The sequence below is a fragment of the Primulina eburnea genome, chromosome 3 (assembly GCF_022965805.1).
Source record: "Primulina eburnea isolate SZY01 chromosome 3, ASM2296580v1, whole genome shotgun sequence".
In the NCBI taxonomy this organism is placed as follows: domain Eukaryota; kingdom Viridiplantae; phylum Streptophyta; class Magnoliopsida; order Lamiales; family Gesneriaceae; genus Primulina; species Primulina eburnea.
Window position 1 is genome coordinate 2,187,081 of NC_133103.1, and position 27,207 is coordinate 2,214,287.

The 27,207-nt window shown below is 33.0% G+C and overlaps 4 protein-coding genes across 5 annotated transcripts; 1 reads left to right on the forward strand and 3 right to left on the reverse strand.

Annotated features, from left to right (window-relative positions):
* Positions 1-567: 567 nt before the first annotated feature.
* Positions 568-2,682, reverse strand: LOC140828624 (GDSL esterase/lipase At5g41890). The gene is made up of 5 exons (XM_073191561.1): positions 2,433-2,682; positions 1,852-1,982; positions 1,499-1,744; positions 968-1,226; positions 568-812 (listed from the first exon to the last, which is right to left on the reverse strand). The coding sequence occupies exons 1-5, from the start codon at positions 2,680-2,682 to the stop codon at positions 568-570; spliced, it is 1,131 nt and encodes a 376-aa protein (XP_073047662.1).
* Positions 2,683-8,587: 5,905 nt separating this feature from the next.
* Positions 8,588-12,169, forward strand: LOC140827987 (probable lysophospholipase BODYGUARD 1). The gene is made up of 4 exons (XM_073190956.1): positions 8,588-9,529; positions 9,887-10,215; positions 10,513-10,712; positions 11,662-12,169. Exons 1-4 carry the CDS (start codon positions 8,989-8,991, stop codon positions 11,984-11,986), a joined length of 1,395 nt encoding a protein of 464 aa, XP_073047057.1. The 5' UTR covers positions 8,588-8,988; the 3' UTR covers positions 11,987-12,169.
* A 4,268-nt stretch (positions 12,170-16,437) lies between these two features.
* LOC140825246 (mediator of RNA polymerase II transcription subunit 10b-like) lies at positions 16,438-18,964 on the reverse strand. 2 transcript variants are annotated; one of them, XM_073186904.1, is made up of 5 exons: positions 18,641-18,964; positions 18,335-18,415; positions 18,154-18,271; positions 17,715-17,804; positions 16,438-16,776 (listed from the first exon to the last, which is right to left on the reverse strand). In XM_073186904.1, the coding sequence occupies exons 1-5, from the start codon at positions 18,910-18,912 to the stop codon at positions 16,705-16,707; spliced, it is 633 nt and encodes a 210-aa protein (XP_073043005.1). In that variant the 5' UTR covers positions 18,913-18,964; the 3' UTR covers positions 16,438-16,704. The 2 variants fall into 2 exon arrangements, with proteins under 2 accessions (XP_073043005.1, XP_073043006.1); XM_073186905.1 differs by having other exon boundaries at positions 18,154-18,256; positions 18,641-18,963.
* Positions 18,965-19,874: 910 nt separating this feature from the next.
* Positions 19,875-22,862, reverse strand: LOC140825247 (methionine gamma-lyase-like). The gene is given in 3 exon segments (XM_073186906.1): positions 19,875-20,609; positions 21,978-22,068; positions 22,070-22,862. Coding segments are annotated over 3 exon segments (1,368 nt in total). The 5' UTR covers positions 22,769-22,862; the 3' UTR covers positions 19,875-20,031.
* Between the last annotated feature and the right edge of the window lie 4,345 nt (positions 22,863-27,207).

Genomic DNA, 27,207 nt, shown 5'->3' on the forward strand with positions numbered 1-27,207 from the left:
AAAATATCAGATATATGGATGCAACGCTAGCAAAAAGACGGAAAGTTTTTAATAAAACGGCAAAGACTTAATCAAACAATAATAATAAAAATGTAAAAAGAAAGCATTTTACCAAGTCAATATACAGTGTCCAAATAAAATTGTGTCATCCATAATATATATATACCCACCGCCGACTGATTTACGAACGGTAGCATTTATTGTTTTAATGTTACTAATTTCCACATTCTTTAAAGAAAATTGTGTGCTCTATATTTTTTAATCGGTCGTCTCTTCAATTGTTGTCACTTTCAAAATAATTGTTTTGATTTCTACACCTGTATTTAGTGTACCCCACCAAGCATGCCGCCACATTATTAAATTTTTGTTACACGTTCGTCATATTTTATTTTTTTAAAAGAAATCTTATCCATTTAATAATTGTTAAAAAATTAATTTTTTATTACATAAACATGCAAATCTAAGTGGTTATGGAGTTTGAGGCAATTAGTACCAATGACAGCATCACATGTTTCATGAACAGCTTTTTGTTTGTAACATACAAAAGTTACATCATGAAATAATTATTCAATTGAAATCAAAGTTGTAAAGCTCCCAAATATTCATAGGGTAGCTCTTACTTTTATCACCATTCATTAATTGATCAGCTACGACTATATTTGCTGCCTCTGTGGGATGGTATGCATCCCAGAACACGTATTTTTTCCGGTCACTGCACAAATAGGAACTCGAATTCACGTGATCTCTCCCTTTGTAGCACACGAACGGTGGAAAGTATCCTCCGCAACAAGGCCCGTCGTTATCCTCAAAACCTATACATATATATGATGTTTGGTATAGCTAATATCATTGCATGGTCTTATATCTATTAGGATAGACAAAATGTGTCTTAAACTTAGAACATGCATGCATGTAGAACGAAAGAAAAGTTTGAAGAAACGAGAAGTAATCTGGATAACTAGCTTACCATATTTTTGATAATTAAGGATGATATCTCTGAAAATGTCATATGAATTCGCATATACAAAGACGGAGTTAGGCCATAAATCTTTATTCATTTGATCAAGCTTCGCTTGCAGTTTCTGGTTGTAGCCTTGAACCAAAGCATTTACCTCACCTGAGCATTTTCCGGATGGAATAAGATTGATGGCTCGGATAAAGGGTATGCAGCCAAGAGGTCCGATGCCCACAACGACGAATTTTCTTGCTCCTAACACATACAGTTGCTTTACGAAAAATATAACTAATGATCAGAAAATGTGACTCGACCTTTTTATCAGGGCTAGAGATCACATAAAGCATCAAGAAATTATCATTAAAAAAAGAAAATTAAAACTTAACTATGTCATTCAGGATTGGTTTTTCTAACCATTTCACACGTAATTCGAATTTAAAAACTGTTCGTTTAAAGTTTCAACCAGTCCAAATAGCATATCACTTTAGGAGACAACTTCTTATTCTCGAACTTGAAATAAAATTCACACTTCATTTTTGTTACCTCGAGTTGTAGGGTCAAATTGGACACCAAGAAATCTTGAAACTTGGTTGGAGAAACACTATTGCTGCCTATAAATGGAATCATCGGACGTTGGAAATAGTTTATGACATCATTGGATCCAATTGTTATGGAGAATATTGCATTCTTGAGGAGATTGGTTGTGTTTGTTACTCCCATTACACTCACAATGTATTCTCTCGTTTTCTCGAAATTGTTGATTTGCTCCTTTAATGGCAATCTTCCTATCTGTGACAAATTTTCAGAATTAGTTTACCTTAAAAATATTTCTGCATGTATAAATGTATAATTTATATGCTTTAACTGAGGAAAAATTAGTGAAAAAATATACAGACAAATAAAGTTCCAGTCTCATCCAGGATCCCGGAAGCTCCCGAAGCATAATTAATTCCTGTGTGGATGGAATAGGCGGCGGCATTAGGCGCTAGATAAGGAGGAGGATATGATTGAGCTCCTATAGCTTCACCTACATACACCAAGAATTTTTTTACTGGATTTTCACATTTCTAGAATCTTTAAAGTTCATTTTTATGGAATTAATAAGAAAATTGCAAATGAAAAGTTTGTTTATACACACACACGCGCACACACACACACATTATATTTTAAAAAAACTAAATAATTGAATATATTTTCACATTACATGAGATGTAAATTTTACTTGATATATATGAATATCTCAACAGGTGAACTGATAGGTCCCGTAAATCTTTCAATCGCATTAATTCTTCATTTGCATATTATTCCACAAATATTTGCATCGATGAAGCTTTTATTGTTATTATAACGTAATATCGATCGATGTCGTAATACACGTTAAATACAGTGAACAGTGGTAATGAAACACATTCAACAGACGCATTCTAGGGAAGCCATTTAATAATCGTGCAAGCACTTGAAATAAGTAATTAATTACCTACAATATCTGATATGGTACGACCATTAGTGAATCTTCCAGTGGGCTGGCCACCGGAGGGCGTGAAATCGATGCCATAAGGTGGAGCGTCTGCTTTCGATAGCGTAAATAAATAGTTATTATTGCCTCCGTCGACCAAGGAATCACCAAACACAAATGAAGTGTAAGAAAAACCAGGCAGGATTTGTAAACTTAGAGCAAAGAAAAATGTGAAGAGGGAATGCGTCCCAAGGAAAAAAATACTGTCCATTCTTCAACTACCCAAATATGTTGCAAATTGTTGATATATAAACTGCAATTTTCATCCTTACAAAGAAAGTGGGGTTCAGAAATAAGGTACGATTTTGAACAGGTCCGAAGGAATTGGTCCAAGAAAATAATTAGCAGATTCTAGTGTTAAAGTACCAATGAGGTAATCGGTTCGATCGGTGTAGGAAAATTATTATCAAGAAGCCCTTTTTTTCCGCGAAATGTTTTTCGTAATTGAGTCTTGAACTCAAGACTTTATTCCAAATCTAAGACTTTAATGTCATATAAACAACAAGTTATTGGCAATTTTAATTTTTTTATATATTTTAAAAAGGTTCATGAAATATAACTTTTGTTTAAAACTCTAATTTTTAATAATGTTCTCCTTAGTTACTTTTGTATGACATATACTTGAAACAAGTGTTGATTCCATCGATTCATCTAATGTTCATGGTGATTTTATATGAAGAATCTCAACCTCTATAAATTCGAGGTGTTAACAAGAATTAAAATTTTTGAATTGGAAGATAGTATATAATTGTGCATATTAAATTATAATTGGACACTTATATTTATAATTGTAAGAAATGAAAATTACATGTTAATAATTAAATTGTTATAGTTTGACACCTCTACAAGCAAGGGTATATTATTTTTGTTCGGGACCAAGATTGATCCCTCCCCCTCAATTAGCTTTTATTCTATCTATAATCTATAATCTATCTATAATCTATATAAATATACCAATTGAATTGTGAATTTCCTCTATTATCCTCATTAAAATTATAAACTAATGACACTTTATCTTCCTTTTATGTAATTAATTAATTATTATTAATTCATTGACTATATAAATATACCAACTAGAATTATGAATTTCCTCTAATATCCTCATTAAAATTGTAAACTAATGACACTTTATCTTCCTTTTATGTAATTAGTTAATTATTATTAATTCATTGACTATATAAATATACCAATTGAATTGTGAATTTCCTCTATTATCCTCATTAAAATTGTAAACTAATGACACTTTATCTTCCTTTTATGTAATTAGTTAATTATTATTAATTCATTGACTAATTATTATTTATTACTCTTTCACTCATTGATTCGAATCAATATGTAATAATATTATTTATAAAATGAATTGGTTTTGTGAAAATACCTTACAAATAATAGTAATAGTGTTATACATTCTTTTATTAAAATAAATAATACAAAAAATTACGCTAATAGAGGTTTCGAACTTATCTTTACAATTTATGTATTAATTATATTTTTCAAATTGTAATCTAATGACACTTTGTCTTCTTTTTTTGTAATTAGTTAATTATTATTAATTCATTGACTAATTATTATTTATTACTCTTTCACTCACTTTCATGGCATGACTACAAATAATATCAAAGTATTTGTTCAACAACTAATGATTCAAATCAATATGTAATAATATTATTTATAAAATGAATTGGTTTTGTGAAAAAACCTTACAAATAATAGTAATAGTGTTATACATTCTTTTATTAAAATAAATAATACAAAAAATTATGTTAATAGAGGTTTCGAACTTATTTTTACAATTTATGTATTAATTATATTTTTCATAATCTTAGTTTTTTACAAATAATACAAATTTTATTTATAGGTTTATGTATCAGAATATCAAGAGATAATATTTTTTATTTATTGGGGCAAATTTATTTCCAAACTTCTGTCTATAAATCAATATTTATTTTTTTTACGACATTATTATATTCTCTAATCAATTTTTTTTACTTAGATTGATAGAAGACATTTTAATTTGAGTTTTTATGTTCTTGCTTATATTATTTTTGTAATATTATTTATTATGAAAATAATAGGTTAACTACAAAATTTGGTAGGTCTAAGAGTCCTCTGATGAACGACAAATATGGATAAATTATTAAAATATATAATATCCAGTAGATTTTTGGCATGCAATTTTGTTCTAATTCAATAATTATGCATTATTCTAAATTTTAATTATATCACAAGTTAATGCATGTTTTGTTGTTGCTAGATATATTTTGTCAATAGTATAATATTTTTCTATGGTTTAAGAAAAATTGTGTGACTTTGTATTATATTTTTACGGCTGCTTTTCTAAATGGTTTTATTATGATTTCAAGTCACCATTTTTCATTTGTGTTTTTTTTTTAAAGAAGTGGAATGAATATCTATAAAACGATGACATTAATAAGGTGTCTTCTCTTTATTTGAAATTTTTTTTGGAAAATTTATACAAATTGTGAATAATATGAGTTAATATTTAATTGGAGAGTGATTTATGCTTTTTATTGCTCGTTTATACTTCAATTTCTTTGTTATTGTACTAAATAAATTATTTTTAAACTTTGAGTTATCATTTTTTTCTTATCGAGGTTCTTTGCGTTATGATTTTTTTATACGTTTTGGTTAGTATTGTTAGCTGTAATTGATTTTTCTGATATTATATGATGTGCCTTGTTGTTTATATAAAATAAGTATGAGAGTACATCAATCAAAGCCACATATTTTGGGTCTTCTGTTGTACGAATAGAATAATAAATGATTTCTGTGAATTATATAATTTCTTGTTTTTTCATACATATAGTCTACGAAATGCGTCAAATTTCGAACAAAAAAGTTAAGACAAACATAGTGGATGAAAAAAAAGAGACATGTTGCACCATAGCGATCGAACCGTGGTGTTTGAGCTACTGTGCGGTTTAAAAGATTTGAGTTGCACCATTACTACTAGCTATAGTTTTTGGTAAAGCGGCAAGCGCTCGGTCCTACAATTGGTATCAGAGCCAAGGTCATGGGTTCTGTGAGGCCCGGGGCCGAAGAGGGCGGGGGGTGATCGCCGGTGCCATCAGTTGTACGGACAATGAGCGGCTCCTGGCAGGCTTCTAGGTGGAGGGAACATGAATGAACCGACCCACACGGGAATGAGAGGGATTCCGAGACTGGGCAATGTAATGGACTGAACAGTTGAAGAGGGCTTAAAAGATTTGATTGGTACTACTCATATCACGAAGGTGCATCTTCTTTTCGGTAGCACATCACATAAGAACTCCAAAGTTAAGCGTGCTTGACTTGGGGCAATTTTGGGATGGGTGACCTCCTGGGAAGTTTCCCAGGGTGCGTGTGAGTGATGACATAAGCACGCTGGAAAGACCCGTCTTGAAACAGTGAGGACAGTTGTCGAATCTGGGGCGTTACAGGTTCGATTCTCATTGATTGCAAGGAGTTCAATTCTTGGGAGGAAGATTGTTGGGTGCAATAATTGTCTCTGTTTGGTAAAGCGGCCGAACCGTGGTGCTTGAGCAGATGTGCGGTTTAAAAGATTTGATTTGCACCATTACTACTAGCTATAGCTTTTGGTAAAGCAGCAAGCGCTCGGTCCTACATATTATGTCCTAATTTCTGTATGATATAATTCAAGCACATTTTTTTTATAGATATTTGAAATTATGTCCAACTAAGTAAAACATGAAACATATAAATATATATTAAATCATATTTAAAGCAAAATGTTAAGATCAAGAATGATTCAGATTTAAATTTCAACGAAGCACAATGAATAAGAAATTGAAGAATTGTATGTGTATGTAAGTGTTATGTAATGATTATGTTGCTACTTCATGTTTGTGCGACATATGGATGCCATATAAAATGTTAATATTTTTCAATAAAATAGTTTTTCAAAAAGAAAAAATTCTTCATTCAGAAAAAAAAAATACATGAAAAACAAATTGTGCATAATTCTCATTCTATTTATAATGGTATGAGAACAATTCTAAAACTTTGTTGACACAATATAATAGATCAATTCTGTGTATTTTATTGAGACATTAAGCCAGTTTCACTTTATTTCCTCCAATATTATCTCGATATATTTCGAGGTGACTACGAGATTGTTTTTGTCTCTTTTTTAGTCAAACTTTCTAACCAGTTAATTCATAACATATATGATGGTAGCATAGAAAACTCCTCGTCAAATAAATTCACTTAGCCAAATATTGAAATTCAAATAAAATTCTACAATATTTCATCAAATTAATTTTGACTATCATAAAATGCTCATGAAATCTAAATGGTTATATTATTAGATAAGATATTGAATAAGACAAATACTTTGACATATATTTGAATGATATCTCATATGAATATCTTAATTACATTATTCGTATCTCTTCTCAAGATTTTTAAAATACAATAATTAATTTTGTATATCGTTCCACAAGATATAAAATATTATAAAACAAAATATAAACTCGATATAAGAAAATTTGTTTTGTTTCAATGAATAATATAATATTATGTTCTAAGCGCAATAAATAATATTGAAACTATATCATCCTCATGACATGATGCACGCAATCATTATTTCAAAGCTTCCAAAAAATGACGATCAAGATGACTTTCTTGAATTGCGTCAAATTAAATGAGGACACAATTCTAAGATATAGCCATTTGAAGAGATTTCAAGTATTTTTCTCACAGTGATTGAGAAATAGTTGTTAAAAATTTTGTTAACCTTATAGCTATATGTTGATAATATCGATACTAAATATATAAAAATGATATCACAAATATCACAATATTTGAAGAAGGTGCAACACTATTCATTGGTTATGTTGTTGAAGAATATATATTTTATACATACTTTTAGTCACAAGTGAAAACTTATCACGAGTAAAATCATTTTTTCTTAGGAGTTATAGTTGATGATTTTCAAAAACTGAAAAATCATTTAACAACAAAAAAATATTCGGAAAAATAAGATTATCAGATAGAAACAATGTAGAAAACCGAAAAAATATCGTGATAAAGAAGCAAACTATGAGCATGTCAGATCCCGGATAAAGATTGTAAATAACATAAAAGATGTTAAAGACGATCGGATACTTGCTGAGCATACCAAAATAGTTATATGCATATTATAACAAACTACGACAAAGAGTTGTTGAGTTGTCAAAATCAACCAAGAAGCATATTGGAAAGTGTGTCGAGTGGATAAGATAATTTCTCTTATTCATATACCGTCTATGGTCATGATTTTTTTATTTTTTATGGCTTGGTTTGTTTCAGTTGAGAAATATTATTAGCCATGTTTTAATTCAAATAAATATTATCAAAATTTCGTACATATATTTTCAGTAGTTTAGGTTTTTACGTGCAACGCACGTGCATTTTTCTAGTTTTTCAAAATTTATGTATGAAAATTAAACATGGTGTAAGTTGGAGAATTGGTCCCTTCAAATTGCATATGTCACCTTAATTCCATGCATGAAGATGACAACCTTAGCCATCACGAAGCTCGTATACGAGACAACGTAGTTTTTGGATTAGGACAACCTACGAGACAAATAGGTTATTGTTAATTTCTACATCTTGGCAAGGCTGAAATTAGATCACTGGTTTAATTTTACTGGTTATCTAAACTAGACTGAATTCGATCCTGCCATGATAAATTCGAACCCGAACATACGTTATAAATAGTTTGTGAGATTAATCTCCTCATGAGATGAGGGGAGTGATTTCACATGCATTCGCATCTCTAGCTAATAACTCGTAATTGATTAAAGGATTAGAAGATTGTGAGAATTTTGTCCTTGTAATATAGAGGTTGGAGAGATGGGAGTCATGTGGCCTAAACAACTTTCAATTAATGCATCAAGTTTGGGACCTATTCCCTTTGAAAATGGTTGCGTCATTAATTTTGGTTTGTCTATACCATACGTAATATAACGAGGGAAGAAACTTGGAAATTACTTTACGCACGAAAGCCATGCTGCTTTGTCTTGATTTTTTGTGATTTAAAATTTAATGGTTTTATAAAAAGTTCCCCTAGTGTTTATGTAAAATGAAAAGCTACGAACCGATTTTATTTAGCTTGTTAAGTTTGGGTCTAGCTAGTCTAAATTCTTGAGCAAAACTTGTATCTTCTTCTGCTGGAGGTTCAACCACCACCAACCCTATTTCTTTCCCCATGTCTTGCAAAATGATTTCAGTGTTAAAATAAATTCAATCGCTTCTACGTGTCTTTGTTCAAGTATTAAAAAAAAAATCCCATTGCTTCTTCGTCTCTTCTGAATATTTTTTCTTGCATTGTTTCCAATAATTAAGAACACTCTCACATTATGTTTTCTTTCCCTGCGTAGCCTGTGGGAGTGGCCATTTTCTCGAATTAAAGGGAAAAGAAATCTGATGTGATTTAAGGAAAAGAAATTCGTCACTCATTTTTCCTGCCAATTGCTAGCCAGACTAAATAATCTGCTGTCACTTGTGAATAGAAATGGAGACGAAGAATCACATCCAAAAGTTCTCAACAATGACGGGGACATTCCTGAATGAGATCATGAGTTTCATCGTTTTTGCGCTATTGGACGTCCTGGATTTCGTCTTGTGCTACGTGTACAGGGTCGCTGATTTCTTGATCGAGTCAGAATGTAAGCCTTGTTATTGCTCATCTTCAAAAGAAGTGATCACAAGAAGTGGCAAGATCCTAGTTTCGGAGCAAGGCGAATCGAAAATTGTTCGATTAACCTGCAGCAAGCTGCAGCTGGAAGAAATCTCCGACACACTATACACTCGCCCCTCACTTGTGTCCGAAGCCTCGAAATCTACGGTGATTAGAAATCCCTCGAGGAAAACGAGGAGACGAGTTGGGGCGGTGCGACCGACTTACACCGTTAATTCGACTATCATCGAAATAATGCTGCAAGCGCAGCAAACGTTCCCCGTGCCCAGGTGGTCCGATTGCAATTGCGAAACTTGCACCTCGTGGACTTCGTCTAGGGAGGAGACTCTTTTTGTCAAAGCTGATGGAGCGATAGGTAAGAAAAAAACAAATTGAAGCCCCGTCATTTAATTTGCTCAACAAAATTAAGCACGAGGGAGATGAACAACTTGCATATTTAATTTAAGGAAAATTGTTTTTATTATAATCTATGTTGTCAAATTTCATATGTATCTCGTTATTTTTGTATTTTTGATATGTCACGATCCCAACTTTGATATTTGTATTTTTGATGTGTCACAATCCTGACGTTGATATATGTAGTGAAACATCGTACTTCCGATAGAATGAAAAAAAATTGGAAAGATACACCTAAATGGATTTATTTATGTTTATAATTGTGCCCACTGCACATTTCAAATTGGCTATTCAAGAAACTGAAATTTCTGAGCAGATAACGTGCAAGAAGATGTGCTATTCATCCATGGCTTCATATCATCATCTGCTTTCTGGAGTGAGACGCTATATCCAAATTTCTCCAAGACCGCAAAATCCAAGTACAGATTACTTGCAGTGGACTTGCTGGGATTCGGGAGGAGCCCGAAACCCACAGATTCTTTGTACACTCTGAGGGAGCATTTGGACATGATTGAAAGGTCTGTAATGGAGCCATACAAAGTGAAATGCTTCCACATCGTAGCGCATTCACTCGGCTGCATTTTGGCCCTCGCGCTTGCTGTGAACCATCCCAACTCGGTCAAGTCGCTGACTCTACTCGCGCCGGTACGCAATTTCTCGTCGATTTCAATGCAGATGGGGTCCTCCTGACTTAGATTCTCGTTAGATGAAGTAATATATTATTCGTAACGCTCCATATTTGATGCCGCGTGTCTCTTCTATCTCTCTCCGTAGCTCTACAATACATGCATGTCACAAAAAAATTTTTTTTTTTTATGATGATTCCAATAACCCCACGTCCACAAATATTAAATATGTTACCGATCTCTCCCTCTCTCTAATTTAATGGCAATGAATAAATAAAAACATGGATTTGAAAGCAAAAATGGTTATGCATGGCAGCCATATTTTCCGGCACCGAAGGGAGAACAAGCGACACAATACATGATGAGACGGATAGCCCCACGGCGCGTGTGGCCGCTGATTGGATTTGGCGCGTCGATGGCTTGCTGGTACGAGCATATTAGCAGGACCATTTGTCTTCTTATCTGCAAAAATCACCGCTTGTGGGAATTTCTCACCAAACTATTCACAAGAAACAGGTGCGCTTTTTATTTATATATCATTTATTTTAATTAATATACCACAATTTTATGCTATTTTAAATATTTTGTTCCCACTTTTCGTCTTCTTACTTCATTTATCCAAAATTTGTGTGAGACGATCTCACGAGTCATATTTTACGAGACAAATCTCTTATTTGGTTCATCCATGAAAAAATATTAATTTTTATGCTAAAAGTATTACTTCTTATTGTGAATATCAGTATGGTTGACTCGTCTAACAGATAAAGATTCGTGAAACCGTCTCAAAAGAGACCTACTAAAAAATTAATACATTTTACGTGGTACTTTCCATTTAATTATGTTAGTTTGTGTTCTATTACTACATTTATATACAGCAGCGATGCATAAATTTGATTTTTCGAACTAAATCATTAACTTCCCCACAAATTTGACTTGAAATATATTCTCATGCACATTTGCTTGCTTTGTATGAGCCCAATAGCTAGCTGTAAAAATAAGATGAGAATATATATGTTAAATTTTGTAAAAGAAAAAAAAGACTAATTTTTATATGATTTCATTATGTATTTACAGACATGCAATAATGGATATTAATTTCATTGCTATATCTTCGAAATAGATTTATTTTTGTCGTTTCAATGATAATCATGTGGACTAATTCGATCGTCTATATCCTTTTTAATTAGTTAATCCTAGACTTATTCAATTTTCTCCCCTTTTATCAATTTATAGAATTAATTAATAACATGTTTTCGTTATTAATTAATGCTTACTCCCTTAGACGTGGATTTTTGAAAAAAAAAATTAAAAGGATATTGAAGAAATAATTGCAAAACATACCATAAGCCTAAGGTAATATAAATCACATCTGATTATCCCTTAATAATATAATAGTAGAGATAATTATTCCAACACCAATTTTTATTCATTTTATGTGATTGTATTCTTCTTTTTTGTTTTCCAGGATGAGAACATACTTGATGGAGGGGTTCTTCCTTCACACTCACAACGCTGCTTGGCATACATTACACAATATAATTTGCGGGACGGCCGGAAAAATCGAAGGATACATAGACGAGGTTAAGAATCGACTCAAGTGTGATGTGACGATATTTCATGGCCGAGATGATGAACTGATCCCAGTCGAATGCAGCTATAACATGCGAGCAAGAATCCCTAGGGCTAATCTTAAGGTTATTGAGGACAAGGATCACATAACCATTGTTGTCGGAAGGCAAAAGGCTTTTGCTAGAGAGCTTGAGGGAATTTGGAGAAATGCCCGTTGTTGAGGAACGATATGATAATAATTAAGAGAGGGAAAAGTTTTATTTATAAATATATATATTAGGGTATAGGAAAAGATGGGATTTTTCAAGTTTTCTAATCCTTTTTCCTTGTAATTAGGTATATATTTGGAATTTAATTAGTTGAGTGTACGTTGGTGATCAACCCCTTCGATCTACTATCGAAAATGCTTAATTAATTAAACTATATATGTTACATATAAATCGCAACTTATGACATATATTAATCACTCCTATCATCAAATCAACTTGCAACACATAAGATCTGGCAGGCACATATAAAAATAATATTTAATCTGCGCAAAGGAAACTGCCTCTGGACAAATGATCAATTTGAGGAAATCATGGGGGGACCTTCCACAATTGAGATGAAGAATATTAAGTATTCGAAATAAGCAACGTGTACTTGATGGCAAAGGTGAATCGAAAGTTGCGAGGTGGAAAAGCAAGTTTTTCTCAGCAAGAAGTTCTTATTAAGGTGACCTCCATGGATTGATTATAAGATTCTGGTGGGGCAACATGGCAGTTATTATGTCGATCCAAATCAAGAGCTTGCATTTACAAGGCCTGATAATTTCCAGATGATGACTTGTTTGCAGCTACTTTGGGATACGATCCGTCTTATGTGTAGGGGAAAGGAATTACTTGTACAAGGACTTCGTTGGCGTATTGATTATGATTGTATTTCGTGGGTTTATTCTGTTGGGTGGTGGATAGGTGTCAAAATGTTGAACGGATTCAATGACATACTAAAGTGGGAGTCTTGCTTACTGTTGATCAAAATATGTGGGGTTCATACTTGCACTGGTCATATTTTTTTTTTTAAATGCAAAGATCTTCGTTAGATTTATCATGAACTAGCGTAATGCCTTACGGTAGATTGAACTAAATCCTCCAAAGGCATAGTTTTTTGCGAACTTTTTTGTCTTTAGAATTAAAACACATATTCGAATATAACTTTGAGATACATGTTTGGCCTTGAAAGTAAACCATTTCAATCAATAAAAAAGGATCATGGGTTCCATTTCCATCGCTTATTAGCATTGACTATACAGATGAACTAAAAGGTTCACATAGATGGGAAATGTGCACCTTCACGGTATATGAAACTAGCTGCCATTATGAATTACTGGTAGATTTCATAAAAGTCCAATGTAATTTTTTTTGTTTGGCAATAATCATTTAGTCGAATGAATAAACACTATTATTTCTGTAACTGCAACAATATTAACAACACATGTGGGTGCACGCCGTTAAAAGTAATATTCTCATCATGCTTTTAATGCACGCTATTGATGACGTATGTGGAAAATCATTTTTCTTGCTCTGAAATTTTCAGCCTCAATTTTAGTAAACATACATAATACACTTACACATGATACCTTGAGAACCAATCTGGAAACATGATAACCAAAGCAAGACCAGCACATGATATTATTTGATGGGCTAGCTTCTTTCTGGGTGAATCCAAGATCTCGGAGTCTACGCTGAAGTTCTTGAAAGTCAAAATTTTTTGAAAGATGAATCGTATATACAGTTTTGTCAGGTTAATCATAATTATAACATTATAATCATCATTATAAATTTAAAAGAATATGGGACTTTATAGGGAAAAAAATGGAGAAGTCAACCGACAGTAAGCTTCTATCCACCCTGCTTGCTCGCTCCGGCTCCTTCGCCGCCATGATCTCTACAGATCTAGCTTGGTTCAAACTAAAACGAAACTCAGTCCCAGCCCTTCTGTGTCTTTTACCAAAAAAGGGGCAAATTAGTTGGCATGATTTGAATTTAAGCATGAGAAATTACCTTTTCGTGTACACAGGGAAATGTTCTAACGAAGAAGCTGCATTGACGAAAAAGGAAAAAGCTAAAAAAAAAAAAAGGTCAATGTCATGAAAGGGGCTGATAAAAAAGTTTCAGAGCAGATCATGATGTAGAATCATTACAAAAATCATTAAACTGGCAATATATTCAAAAAAATTATCATCTGGCAATGATGGAAAAAAGTTCCGTATAGGTAGTCTATTTTGCAGTGGTGTAAAATCTTTAATCATTACATCAACCTGTTCGTGCATGGATAACAATCATATGTCATAAATCAACTTGAAACCACCAGAAATGATCCGACACTGCGACACGTACAGTATCCAAATTAGCTAAAACAAAGAAGATCTTCATAAATCTAACCAAATTTTACTACCCCCTCAACAAGTGAATTCAGATCAAAAGGGAGCAAGAAATTGAGGGGAATGAAGCCTGGTCCGAGGTCATAAACACTACGTATCAATATATAGTTCAAGAATCAACAACTTCTGAACCTTTGTCTTCTTATTACGTTTAAACATGCTACATCTTGTCGATGGTCTCGAGCCAGACAACATTCCCCTCAAAAAGTAAGCCTCCCATTCCTCCATATACGGCTGAAAATTAGGGTTTTTGGAGGGAGTAAGTCTTGTTGAGAGAAGAAGAAAGGAATGAAAGTGTGTGGAGGAATGTGGGTTCTATGAGAATAACGGGATATAGGTGATAAATAGAGAATTGAGATTGAAGAAGAACGCTGTTCGTGTAAGAGGGATTTTTATTATTTTATTAACAATAAAAAGGGACAAATATATACAGAGTCATAAAAGCAAAGCAATTAACACGAAGACCCTACAATTATATATCTAGATCTGCCGTGTTGTTTTTGCCCGTCTTGTCTATTAGTAATCCAATATTTAATTTAAAATTTAAAAAAAAAACATTTTAACTAGCTTATTTATGAACTATACTTGTACATTTTAGCACAAAAAATAAGCACAATTCTCTATAAATGGGGATTTTTAACAGGACAAAATATAACAAGAAATAATATAGACTCTGAGAAATTAAATTACTCCCAATTGATATTGTTCTGCAGCGTTGGAGAAAGAATCATTGACTGAAAATCGATGAAATTGAGGACAAAGAAGATGCTGGCAGACAAATTTGGTAGGAACTCATTTTCAAATACAGACATTTTATTTTTCATATATCCACCGGGAAAATATTTTCTAAATATATAGAAAATAATTTTTATGGTATTATTTGACTCGTGGATGAGATGAAGTAAGTCCATGGCTCCCGATTAGAAGGTTAATAAAGCTAGCAAATTTTATTCGTATGCACAAAGTTGAGAAGGAATAGTGCTAAAACTTTTCTTGAAAGCTTTGATATACAATACAAAAGGGTCGAGCATGTTTATGGCCCCATCTGTGCTGTGGAAGCAGAGATAGATGAGGAAATTTAAGCAACCACATCAGATAAAACTATTTTATTTTTTTAGTATGTGTTTTTCCAATATCCTGTGATCCACGACAATATATCAATTGTATTCGCCCCCTTTTTTTTTTGGCAAAAAGATGCCGACAAGATTTTCACAAGCAATGCTAGGTCAAGCTTGTTTAATTTTATTTTTCAAAAATGTTTTTCACCTCAAAAAAATAAAGAAAGAAATGCTATTATTTTACCTTTATTGGCTTTTTCTAAAATTTATTTTCCCTACTTTCTGCATTAACTTGACATAATTATTACTTTTAACTAAAATTTCCATCGATTTAAGTACTCTTTTTAAATTTTAAAATAGTTTATCAAAACATAGTTTAACATCTATATTAATTATTTTATCGTTTCAAAATAAAAAAACTCGTAAACAAAACCAACCAAGACCCTTGATACACGAAAATGTGAAAGAGATAGGTTTGACTTCATTGCTGAAATGAAAATGGTTAATAATTGAATGCGTATTTCCAATATCGTTAAAAGACTGCTACAAAAAACCAAAAGTCACATCCTCGAATGGCCAAATTTAGGGTTTGGTACTTTTTGTGCGACCCGGACTTTTCATCAAAGTTACATTTTATTGGGAAAAATTTGTGTTAGACAGTCTCACAGATCGTATTTTGTGAGACATATCTCTTAATTGAGTAATCAATGAAAAAATATTAATTTTTATGTTAAAAATATTACTTTTTATTATAAATATCGGTAGGATTGACCCGTCTCACAGATAAAGATTCATGAAACCGTCTCAAAAAAAACTTACTCCATTTTATAAGAAAGATCAACGTGCAAAATAAATGATTCGCTGATTTTTATGTCTCGACATTTGGTCGCAAGTCCAGGAAAGTTGCACGCTACACGTAGTCGTCGTATGTTATCGACATGCGTGGAGAAGAGGAACTTTTGATACAACTTTTTGACTAAAAATCTACCCAAGAAAACACGAAACTTAATTAACCTTGATCATTGTTTTCAGTTGTCCACTAATTTCAAGCCTACTTTTCTCCAAAGTATATATTTTAAAAGGTTGCAATTATCAACACTACACGAAAATGAAGCAATTACAAATAGTATCAAATATTGTCTATTTAATGTAAAGATACCCAATAAAATATTCACAGGTGATAAATGAATCGTGATACCTTAGAGACAAATATTTTATTTAGAGTGAATATTATATTATGCAAATTGTTCTTATTCTTGTCCCCTCAGATTAAATTATAGATAAGTTTCAACAACTCAATAACAAAGCAGCATCACATTGTAATTACATAATCCTCTATGTACATTATTATAAGCTAACGGGGTAACAATGAACATTACATACACAAGATCCAGAAGAACACACCGTTAATTTAAACCGATGACGGACGCAAATCGTCTGGTTCGTAACCCTGCGCTTCTCAAATCTCAGACTTAACTTTAACATCTCCATTTGGCAGGCTGTTCTGTAATTGCGCTATTCGCTTGGACTCCTGCATAAGTTTCAATGAGTCCAAAACCTATTATTCAAATCCAAATACATGTTTCTTGCTAAATGATCAAAACTGTACTTGCAAAGCTTACCAACCGCCGCAAACATTGAGAAAAAAATATTTAGCATTCGAACTAAAAAAGCAAATCAAAGATCGTTGATCAAGCAACACTCCACCCTAGAACAATGTCATATTTTTAAACTTGCACCATGTCGTGCTCTAGAATTCACTTAAAGTTTTGCAAATTGACACGGAGCAGACATTGGTCAAAACATATTCCAGTTTAAAAATTGTAGAAAACAACACCTATCGGGTAATTTATTTAAAAGGAAAAATATAGCCATTTTGTGAGGTAAAATACACAATGCACCCACGAGCAAGGGAGTTCTAAATCTTTGCACAATCTAGCACACTGGAATTCATGTATGGTGAAGCCTCAAGCAACTGTGGATCAAAATATAGGAATTAACATTGTTGGTGAAATATTTGACTCCTTACAGTTTCCTGGAAACTAACTTGAAAAAAATGCACCCGACCTGAAATTTCACTCCGAGCTCAATTTCCAATACCTTATTCCTGTCTCCGTTTGTCAATTTTTTTTAAAAAAATCAGCTCTACTAATGAACGAACAGCTGTAAACTGGGGGACGGGTAATCTAAAAAAGCAAAGAAAATAAAACAAAACTGACAATTCTGAAATTAACAAGATAACACATCGATTTTCAAAAATTGTCAATGCAATGAAACAAGAAGATAAGATCAAGAGAGTTTCCCTCGAAAAATGCCATATAAGCAAAATCATGTTCCCACTCCCACCAAAATCAAAATTTAAAAAAAAAATGGGGAAAAAGTAAAGCAGCATATACTAATCAACAAATTAATCATTGATATTTTGCAGCATGTAAGAAAACAGATGAACCAGGATTAAATCTAGCTCACAGCTGCAGATGATGCACGTATCTCCCTATAAGCTTCAACTTCATCAGGAAATGCCAGGTCTAGTTCCTCAAGTAGATGTCTTCGCAGTCCCTGCATCAAATACGAAGCAATACAAAAGTACACGATTTAATAGTTAAATGGACAGAAATTAAAAGATCTGCACTAATGCATAGCCATGTTAAAATCAATAAAGGATCAAATATATCATTGTATCCACGTCACTAAGATGTTAGTAAAGGTTGAAATCAGTTCATGTTCAAGCTTTCCTCTGGCTAATTGTATAATCCCTAACCTCATTCATATAAACCTAATCACAACAATACGTCATCAGCTTCGTTTATCTCAGGGCACATTGAGACGTGAAAACGGTAAATTGCCATAGGAAAAACGGATGTCTTCATATAGTCAATCTATAAAAGTGTTCAAGGAAAACACCAACCTTAAAGGCATCTGTTTTCCCTTTAGTAATCTGATTCTTGGCAATGCAACTATTCAATACATTCCGAGTGAATTCATCTGGGTTCTTTCCATCATCAATCAAACTGCGCCCATTCAATCTAACACGATTACATATTGATATTAACTAAACCATGAGTCGATAAATCAAGAACAACCCTTACTTTATAACGTCCATGGGCACCTGAATGTTACAGTTTTCAGCTAATTTGGTCATGTTATCCAGCTCCGACACCAATGTATTCCTTGAGCCAGAAATAGAAAAGAAATCAAAGAAAAATGACTCGTGAATCAAACTAGAAAGATTGCTACAACTCAAGAGAGCGTTCGTATCCATGAATTTATCAAATGAATACAAATTGGTCAGATCTTTTCAAATCTGACTGAAAAAGTTACTCCTCAATTCCTAGCATCAAACAATATGAAAGATTTCAAAAATTCAGAGAGTAAACATATTGTACGTAAATTACATGCGCTGCAGGAGAGGGAGCTGGGAAGCAACGTTGAAAGATGAAACGGTGAGGTAGAGCTGGTGTAGGATGCCTAGGGTTTTCTGGATCGAATCAATGACCTGAGTTAAATTTTGTTTCGGATCGTCCGAAGAAATCCCTGCAGTGGATACGCCAGAAGATTGCATAGGAGATAAGTCGTTCGACTGCTGAATCATAGCGCCGTTACCGTCGGTAGCGACGCCGCCGGCTTCAGCTACCACTGATGCCGTGTTCTGTGAGGAGGAGTCCATGTTCCGAAGACTGGAGATGGGCCGTTAGCTGTTCCGAAGACTGGAGATGGGCCGTTAGCTGTTCCTGTATTTGCGTTCAAGTTCAACCAATATAACAAGTTTGCCACGGCCCACTCCACGAACACACATGTACATTGATACAACGTTGGGCTTTTTTTTTCCCCCAAATATAAAAAATTAATAAGCTAAATCTCTTTTTTGTCCAAATTTTTTATTATTGCTCTTTCCGAAAAATGAGATCATACCCTTAAGATAATTCCCTAAAATATTAGACAAAAATTTGTGTGGGACGGTCTCACGGGTCGTATTTGTGATACGGATCTTTTATTTGGTCATCCATGAAAAAATATTACTTTTTATGCTAAGAGTATTACTTTTTATTGTGAATATAGATAGGATTGACCCGTCTCACAGATTCACATAAGACTCACTCAAAATATTAATATTTTATCAATATCCGTGAGGGACATATATTTTTCTAGTGGGCCTCACATAATAAATGTTCACCTTTGAATTCTTTCCGTATACATGTTTGATTTCTCCTTGCACGCTTGTATAGTTAGATTAAACATAATTATATTTTTGTTTTCAAATTAATGATTTATTTTATAATTTTTATTAGAAATTATAGTCATCTAAAAATTAAAATATATACGTAAAAAAGATATGATTTGATTAGATTTTAAAACATTTAAAAAATATGATTGAAGATTTATAAAGAAAGACTATTAGGAATTTAAAAAAAAAAAATAGTCAACAAAATTATAATTTTAAATAAAGTTTCCCCAAATTAGTGAACAACTTTAATTAGGAAAAGAAAGATGCGTATATGAATTTAATTAGAATTCTCAAGATCGAAATTATTGTACGTACCATACTTGATGGTTAATATTGAAGTTTAATTTTAATTGTGAGCTCTTTCCACAATAAATACGCATGCTCAAAATGGACACCAAAGCAAATTAATCAATAATACCTCTCATTATATTCAACACAAGAGCATCCAAACTTACTTTTTAAAGATATATGTGACAAAATACCACACACATTCACATAGCAAACATACCAAGTTAACTACTAACATTTTGCGATTGAAGAGTACTGGATATATAAAACGAGTTACATCTTTTGAAGTAAACTCGGGTCCTGCATTCGAGCGAGGGCCTTCTCGAATTGGCTCCATTTCTGCTCCAACGAGCCAGTATAGCCTACCGACATTCTCACCAACCCAGGAGAAATGCCAGCCAATTCTTTCTCATCTTCGTTCATTTCGCTGCTCGTGCTACTCCCGGAACACGACATCAGGGTTTCGTAGTAGCCCAAGCTGACAGCCATCAGCCCGAACTGAGTGCAGTTTTGAAGAAGACTCATCAACCTATTGGCCTTCTCCTCGGTTCCCATGTCCAAACACAAAATGCCACCGTAACCATAGTCTTTATTCGAGATGGACTCGAGCAGGGTGTGATCAATGTGATCTTCCAGACCCGGATAGATAACTTTGAGACCGAGCTTCTTCATCCTGGTGGCATACACCAAGGCCCGATGGCAATGCTCCTTCATTCTAAGGCCCAAGTGAGGGAGCCTCTCGGAAAGTTCGAATGCGATTTTCGGGTTCATGGTCGGCCCCAATAACATGAGAGCCCCCTGATGTACATCCATCATAGAATTCACTAGGCTGGCTGGACCGCACACAGCGCCTGAGGGGCATGCACATATTCATTCATTAGGGGGCATAGAATTTCAAAATAAACAAATCTAAATTTCTTGATACATATCCAAATAAATTCACCAATTCAAAGCCATTATGGAAATATTCAGAATCCAGCATCAAGATAACATATAGTATATTCCCTTGTCTGAAATAACCACCACTTTTTGAGACATCATCAACAACCAACTGTCGTCCATCACGTGGATTCATTACTCTATCCTTATATAGCATTTTGGACCTACTCCTCTTTTGTACCTACTCCTCAGAATTCCACATGGTCAGGATGAATCATTTTTACGGCAATAATTAAATGTCCCTTCACTTGTTTCCGCTTAATATGTATGTACCATAAGAAGATATATTCTTTTGTTACTATTTTATAACATGATATTATATTGTTGCAAGAGAATTTGATTAACCCGGTAGATTTTCATCATGTGAGACTCGCATTCACTAAACTACTCGGATTTAGCATAGAATCTCATGCTTGGAACAACCAAAAATCGGAAGGAGATGAGTGCGAGGGGGGGACACGTGATACCAAAAGAAGGCTGCTGCATCATCATGTGATCCGCTCGTACTTTAAAGTGTAAATCACATGAATTCAAGTGGATAAAACAGTCCACAGTCACAATGACCTTTGGCTTATTCGGTAAATAATAAAAGACAAGTGTGTGCCGCTCGTGATGATAAAAAATGTAGAATATGAGGGATCCCAAGTGGTGGGAAAAAGAACACGTGACATTATTATTAATTATTCATATATAAAAGGAGCCAACAAGACATGTACATGTATAAAAGAGTTGCCGTAGACCAAGTAAAACTTGATGGCTTTATTTTCCGATAGGTGAGCAAAAACAAAACGGTAATCCCACATAAAATGCAATCATGCATGACAAGATTTATTATGGATAAATATGTGGTTAAAACAAGACAAAAACGTATGTAAAAAGATCTTATTTAGTTATCTATTAAAAATATTATTTTTATTGTGAATATCGATAAGGTTGACAATCTCACAAATAAAGATTTGTTAGATCGTCTCACGAGACACCTACTCTTTAAACAGATAATAATATTAATTAAAAACATAATAAAAAAATCCATCAAATACGAAGCAAATCATAAGAACAGAATCATTAATTAATTACGATTTAATATATGATAAGATTATGGTAAATCTTATCTTATAATCGAAAAATAGAATCAGATATAATATAATAATAATAATAATAAATATTTAAAAGATTTATCTTGAGTAAAACATAGGTCACAATCACTCATAACTTTAGATTTAAGAAAATTAATAAACGCCATAATCGAACGTGCGAGAAGGAACAAATCAAGAAAATACCTGCGATGATGTCGGCGCCACCGCTAATATATTTGGAGATGCTGTGCACCACCACGTCCGCCCCCAACCTCGCCGGAGACAGCACCATCGGCTGCGAACGTGTTGTCCACAACCACCGTCACCCCCTTGTCGTGTGCTATCCTGCACAGCTCCGGCACGTTAGCCACAGTCAGTGTGGGGTTCGACATCGATTCGAAATACAGGACTTTTGTTCTGCCCTCCACTATTTCCCTCTTCACCATCTCCACATCCCTGACGTCCACGAACGTCGTCGTTATGTTGCACGCGCGGGGGAAAAAGTGGGTGAGGAGCGCGTGAGTCCCTCCGTAGAGTGTGCGGGAGGCCACCACGTGCCCACCGGAGCTGCAAAGCTGGAGGAGGACGCAGGAGATGGCGGACATGCCGGAAGAGGTGCAGTAGGCAGCCTCCGTTCCTTCGAGTGCAGCCATGAGGCGGCCGAGATTGAGCACCGTCGGGTTGAAGTGGCGGCTGTAGATGAAGAAATCCCGGTCGGGCCCCAATTCACCGGTGAACATTCTGGCCATGGTCTCGGGTTCCATGACTGTGAAGGTGGCTGAAGCCTCGATGGACATGTTAACACCGCCGTGCTCGCCGAATTCGTGGCGGGCATTGGCCAGCGCCTCCGCCGGGTCCACCGCATGCATCTGCGACACCTTGCTCCACTGATGTTTCTTGGCCGCGGCAAGCTGGTCCCATTGATCATCGGAAGACCCTCTTTTCTTGTTAGAAAATTCGGCTATGCTACGGTTGCCAGTCGCCTCGGCCGCCATTTTTAGTGTTCTTTGTTCCAGAGTTGGTAGGAGGAGAGTTTTGCAGTTGTTAATGAGTAATGACTAATGAGAGTTGGATGGTGAGGAAAATATCGAAACGGGAGTACCTATTTATAAGGGATGTGAAGAGATTAAAAAATAAATATAAAATTTTATAAATTAAATAAATTTAAGGAGTTTATTCATAATAAAAAAGGGGGAGGAAAACAGAAGTCATCGGTCTTCGTGTTTCTCTAGGAAACCATAAATAATATAAAGAAATAAAGTTTATTTCCCTTCTGAGTAAATACTGCTATATGTGCATAATATAATGTATTCAATTTGATTTAGGGTACTATAATGTATTCAATTTGATTTAGGGTACTTGGCGTTGGATTAAATGAACATAGACACCTTTTGAACAAAAATCCTGCATTGTTCAAATATTGACCATAATTATTTCTAAAACCATAGTCTGTGTTTTCCGATATTTTCAATGAGAATTGGAACAAAAATTTTGAAGATATAAAGAACATCTCCCAAAGAGGTGGTATACCATTAGATTTAGTCACGTGCATCGACTTCTTTCTATAACAAATGATTTTGATTATATAATTTAGATTTGAATTTTTACAAATGTCAATTTATTTGGTTATTATGCATTTTTGATATATCAACTAGTCAAAATCAGAATATATTGTTTGACATATCTATCAATATTATATTATTAACTAAAAAATCCAGGGTGCAACTATTTGCAATCCAAACGAAATTTTGTTTCTGAAATATATCGTCCTCCCACTAAATAAGCGTATGTATATAATCAATATAGGGTTTTTATGAGATAGTCTCAGAAATTTTTATTTATAAGACGGATCAAACCTACCGATATTCACAATTAAAAGTAATATTATTAGTATAAAAAATAATATTTTTTCATGAATGACCCAAATAAGATATCCATCTCACATAATACGACACGTAAGACCATCTCACATAATTTTTTATCTATAATTAATTGCTCACGAGTGGTGTTTAAGTTAGTGGAACAAATGTATTTGTAATTAATTGGTTATAAATTCTATTATTTATCAATATTATTTTGGACGAGCCTATTACATAATGTTTGTTCAGTATAGTTTATTTGATAGACATGATTTACAGATTACTACGTATAAGCCGATAGTTAATCCAGTGCACACCCTGTAGTGGCTGCGAATTAACCAGTTTTTTTTTTTAAAAAAGTTCATATATAACTTAAGTAGATTATAAAAGAATTTCCAAAGTGGGAAATTAAACACAACGATGGATTTTTCGCTATAACATTTTCTTGCTGTATGTAAAAATGTAAATCTTGAATCACCCAACGTACTTATTTGCAGAAGGTGGATGATTCTTCACGTGAAGACATATCCCCCAAAAGCAAAAATACAGAACAAACCAAAAATATTAGGTGACACTTTGACCACTCAGCTTGAATTGAGGATTCGTAGGATGATTCATTGAAATAATTTATACTAACTAGCATTGTATGCTTGTTTTATAATTGCTAGGTGTTCTTAAACTGCAACGATTGGGAATCCTCGAGTGCTCGATATATTTTTAAACACACACAAATAAAAAAGAAAAATGAATCGAATTTGTCTCGGTCTCACACGAGTCACGTTTCCCATAACGTGGCTTACGCAGGCAGCTCATCAAGAATGAGGCCACATTAATTTGTTCCCTTCCCAAATGACAAATTGTGCTGCCGTCCCCTTTTAACACATGTAACATGAACAAATATACAATAGGAGTTTGGGAGGATATCTGAGTTGGCATAGTAGGCGAGCGTTTTTTTCGCACAAAAATTTTTTGGACGAGCTTGTCGTACATGTGTTTTCCGATACGATTTACATGACTAACATTATTTGTATGTTATTGTGTTATCGTGGAGTTTACCTTAATATATATCTAAAAGTAATAACTACGAATTCTCACATAATTAAAAAAATATGAAGGAGCAAAAGATGATACCTTGGCACCAACTACACAAAGATAATAGGAATTCAGAGTTAACATCATTGAGGATATATGATCTGAATTTAGATTATCCCAATTAAGAAATTAATTTGAAGGCCCTTATCTTGCTTTGGCAGCAACGTTATCCATGAGTTTATGTACCTCCTGTGTACGTTGCTCTTGATCGCGTGGAAATAAAATAAGGAAAATTTTGTTTGATACTTACCGGAATCAAGCAGCCGGGCAGAATTTAAGACATGTTAGGAATAAAAAATATATTAACCAGGGTTCCATTTGTGGACACGAGTGAAGGAATATAAGTTTACTTTAAATATGAGATTTTTTACAATGTTTTTTTTAGATAAATCCTAGCACAAAAATAATATATTTTAATTAAAATCTCAGAAACGTAGTTTTATATCAAATAAAAATTTACTATCAAGATATGACATAGATAACCTTTTCAATTTTAAATTATTATTTTTATTTATGAATGTAAATGAATTTTACTTACTTAAAAGTTAAATCAATTTAATTTGTGAAAAACGACAAATAAACTATCCAATTTATTGAAATCAAAATTTCAATTCTTTATGTCAATTCAACATATTAATGAATAATATTTTTATAAGTTCATAATAAGATTTTATTAAAAGAACACTCAAAATAATGAGTAGTCTTTTATTAAAAAAAATCTAATCATTACTGACAATTTGATCAACATTGTTCTACATTCCATTGGCTATGATATTCCTCCATGCATCAGCATTTACTCGTTGCTGTTTTTTAGTATTAAATAACTGATCAAAGTCATCACCTTCATAAACTTGTGCTGATGAAGACAATTGAGCTTCATTATCTAGTTCAATTTGAAATTCATCAAATTGACACTTCTTTCAAAGAAAATTGTGTGATATAGCACATGTCAATACAAGCCCTGTTAGGGGTGGGAAAAAATACCGAATTTTCGGTATATCGAGATTACCGTAACAAAAAATATTGACTTTACCGAATTTTAAGTATATCGAAGATTTCGATACGGTACGGTAACAATACCGAATTTTTCGGTACGGTAACGATATCCAATTTGAAAATTTTGGTATATACCGAAATACCGAAAAAATATACAAAAGTTTTAAAACAATAAATTATAAATTTTTTTAAAATGTAAGGTTTTTTTGGTTCGTTATACCGAAAATTTTGGTATAATATCAGTATGAATTTGCTTATACAATAATTTAAGATATATTAATTAAAATTAAATAAAATAATTAAAATAAAATGTTTTATAATAATTAATAAAAAAAATAAATTTTAGTTTTTAAAAAGTACAAATAAAAGGAAAAATAAATAGATGAGAAATGAATTAAAGTTTGTATTAAATGTACATCCAAATCTTTAGGTTGAATCAAAAACTTTTGTTAACATTTTATTGTTGTACTTTAGGCTATAATTCCTGTACTAATAAAATTCCATGAGTCATCTAAAAGTTTATTGACATTTGGATACCTATAGACTTTTGTAGAATTTTTTAAAATTCAAGTTTGAATATCACATGACTTTTTACAAATTCTACAAAAGTTTACATTGAATACCTCTAAACTTTTAAACCTCCATAAAAAGTCATTAAAGTCTATAACTAACACACCCTCCTGAATTCAATATCAATACGATGAATTTGAAATCCATCGAATATAATATAATTCAAAATCCACATACTAAATATTTATTAAGTCAATCATTTCTCAAACACATTTTTAATATAATATATATAATATTTACAAGGGTATAAAACCGAGAACAAGGGGTTATAGTAAGAAATATATTTATTTTATTTATTGGATATTTGGGGAAAAATATCATTCTACTTTTATAGTACATGTGGGGTACATATATATACGATATAATGGATATGCACTTGCCAACTTGCAATGGTCACGCTTATCTTCTGATTTAACATTTTGAAGAACATTAATATATTTCATGAACTTTATCCGCATATTCGTGAGAGGATCTGTACTCTACATTGACTTCGATTTCGATTTCGATTTCGATTTAATCATTTTTCTTAGCCAAAATTGAACCATAATAGGTGATTCGATTTAGTTTAAACTACATGTCGTAACAAAGGAAAATATTCTTTCCCAAGTATGTTAATCTACTTCAAATCAAATTCAACCTTGAATTTTAATTCCAATTTTTTTGGGAAAAATATATAATGATTTTTTAAAGTTTTTTTTATTTAATTTTAATTAGACTTTTCAGTTAAAACACAAAAGAAAATATCGACAATTTGGTTTGGTTTCTATAATCAAAGTTTCGAAGTCGCTTTTCGATTATAATATAATGTACACTACCATTTTTGACATTGCAATCAAATGCTCAAACTGATAATTCATAGTGGTATATCTTTTTTGACGTGAACATTCCCATTTACTTTTGCACAATGGAATATTGGT

Bases quoted from the DNA above. Each gene is read 5' to 3' on its own strand.
- LOC140825246 (XM_073186904.1), bottom strand. From the start codon at position 18,912: ATGGACTCCTCCTCACAGAACACGGCATCAGTGGTAGCTGAAGCCGGC. The intron at 18,416-18,640 runs GTAATTTACGTA...TTCTGGCTCAAG, and splicing joins CTCCCTCTCCTGCAGCGCAT to GAATACATTGGTGTCGGAGC. The intron at 16,777-17,714 runs GTGAGCTAGATT...AAACTTATGCAG, and splicing joins TACGTGCATCATCTGCAGCT to GAGTCCAAGCGAATAGCGCA.
- LOC140827987 (XM_073190956.1), top strand. From the start codon at position 8,989: ATGGAGACGAAGAATCACATCCAAAAGTTCTCAACAATGACGGGGACA. The intron at 9,530-9,886 runs GTAAGAAAAAAA...ATTTCTGAGCAG, and splicing joins CAAAGCTGATGGAGCGATAG to ATAACGTGCAAGAAGATGTG. The intron at 10,216-10,512 runs GTACGCAATTTC...TATGCATGGCAG, and splicing joins CGCTGACTCTACTCGCGCCG to CCATATTTTCCGGCACCGAA.
- LOC140828624 (XM_073191561.1), bottom strand. From the start codon at position 2,682: ATGGACAGTATTTTTTTCCTTGGGACGCATTCCCTCTTCACATTTTTC. The intron at 1,983-2,432 runs GTAATTAATTAC...TGGTGTATGTAG, and splicing joins TACCATATCAGATATTGTAG to GTGAAGCTATAGGAGCTCAA. The intron at 1,745-1,851 runs GTCTGTATATTT...AATTTGTCACAG, and splicing joins ATGAGACTGGAACTTTATTT to ATAGGAAGATTGCCATTAAA.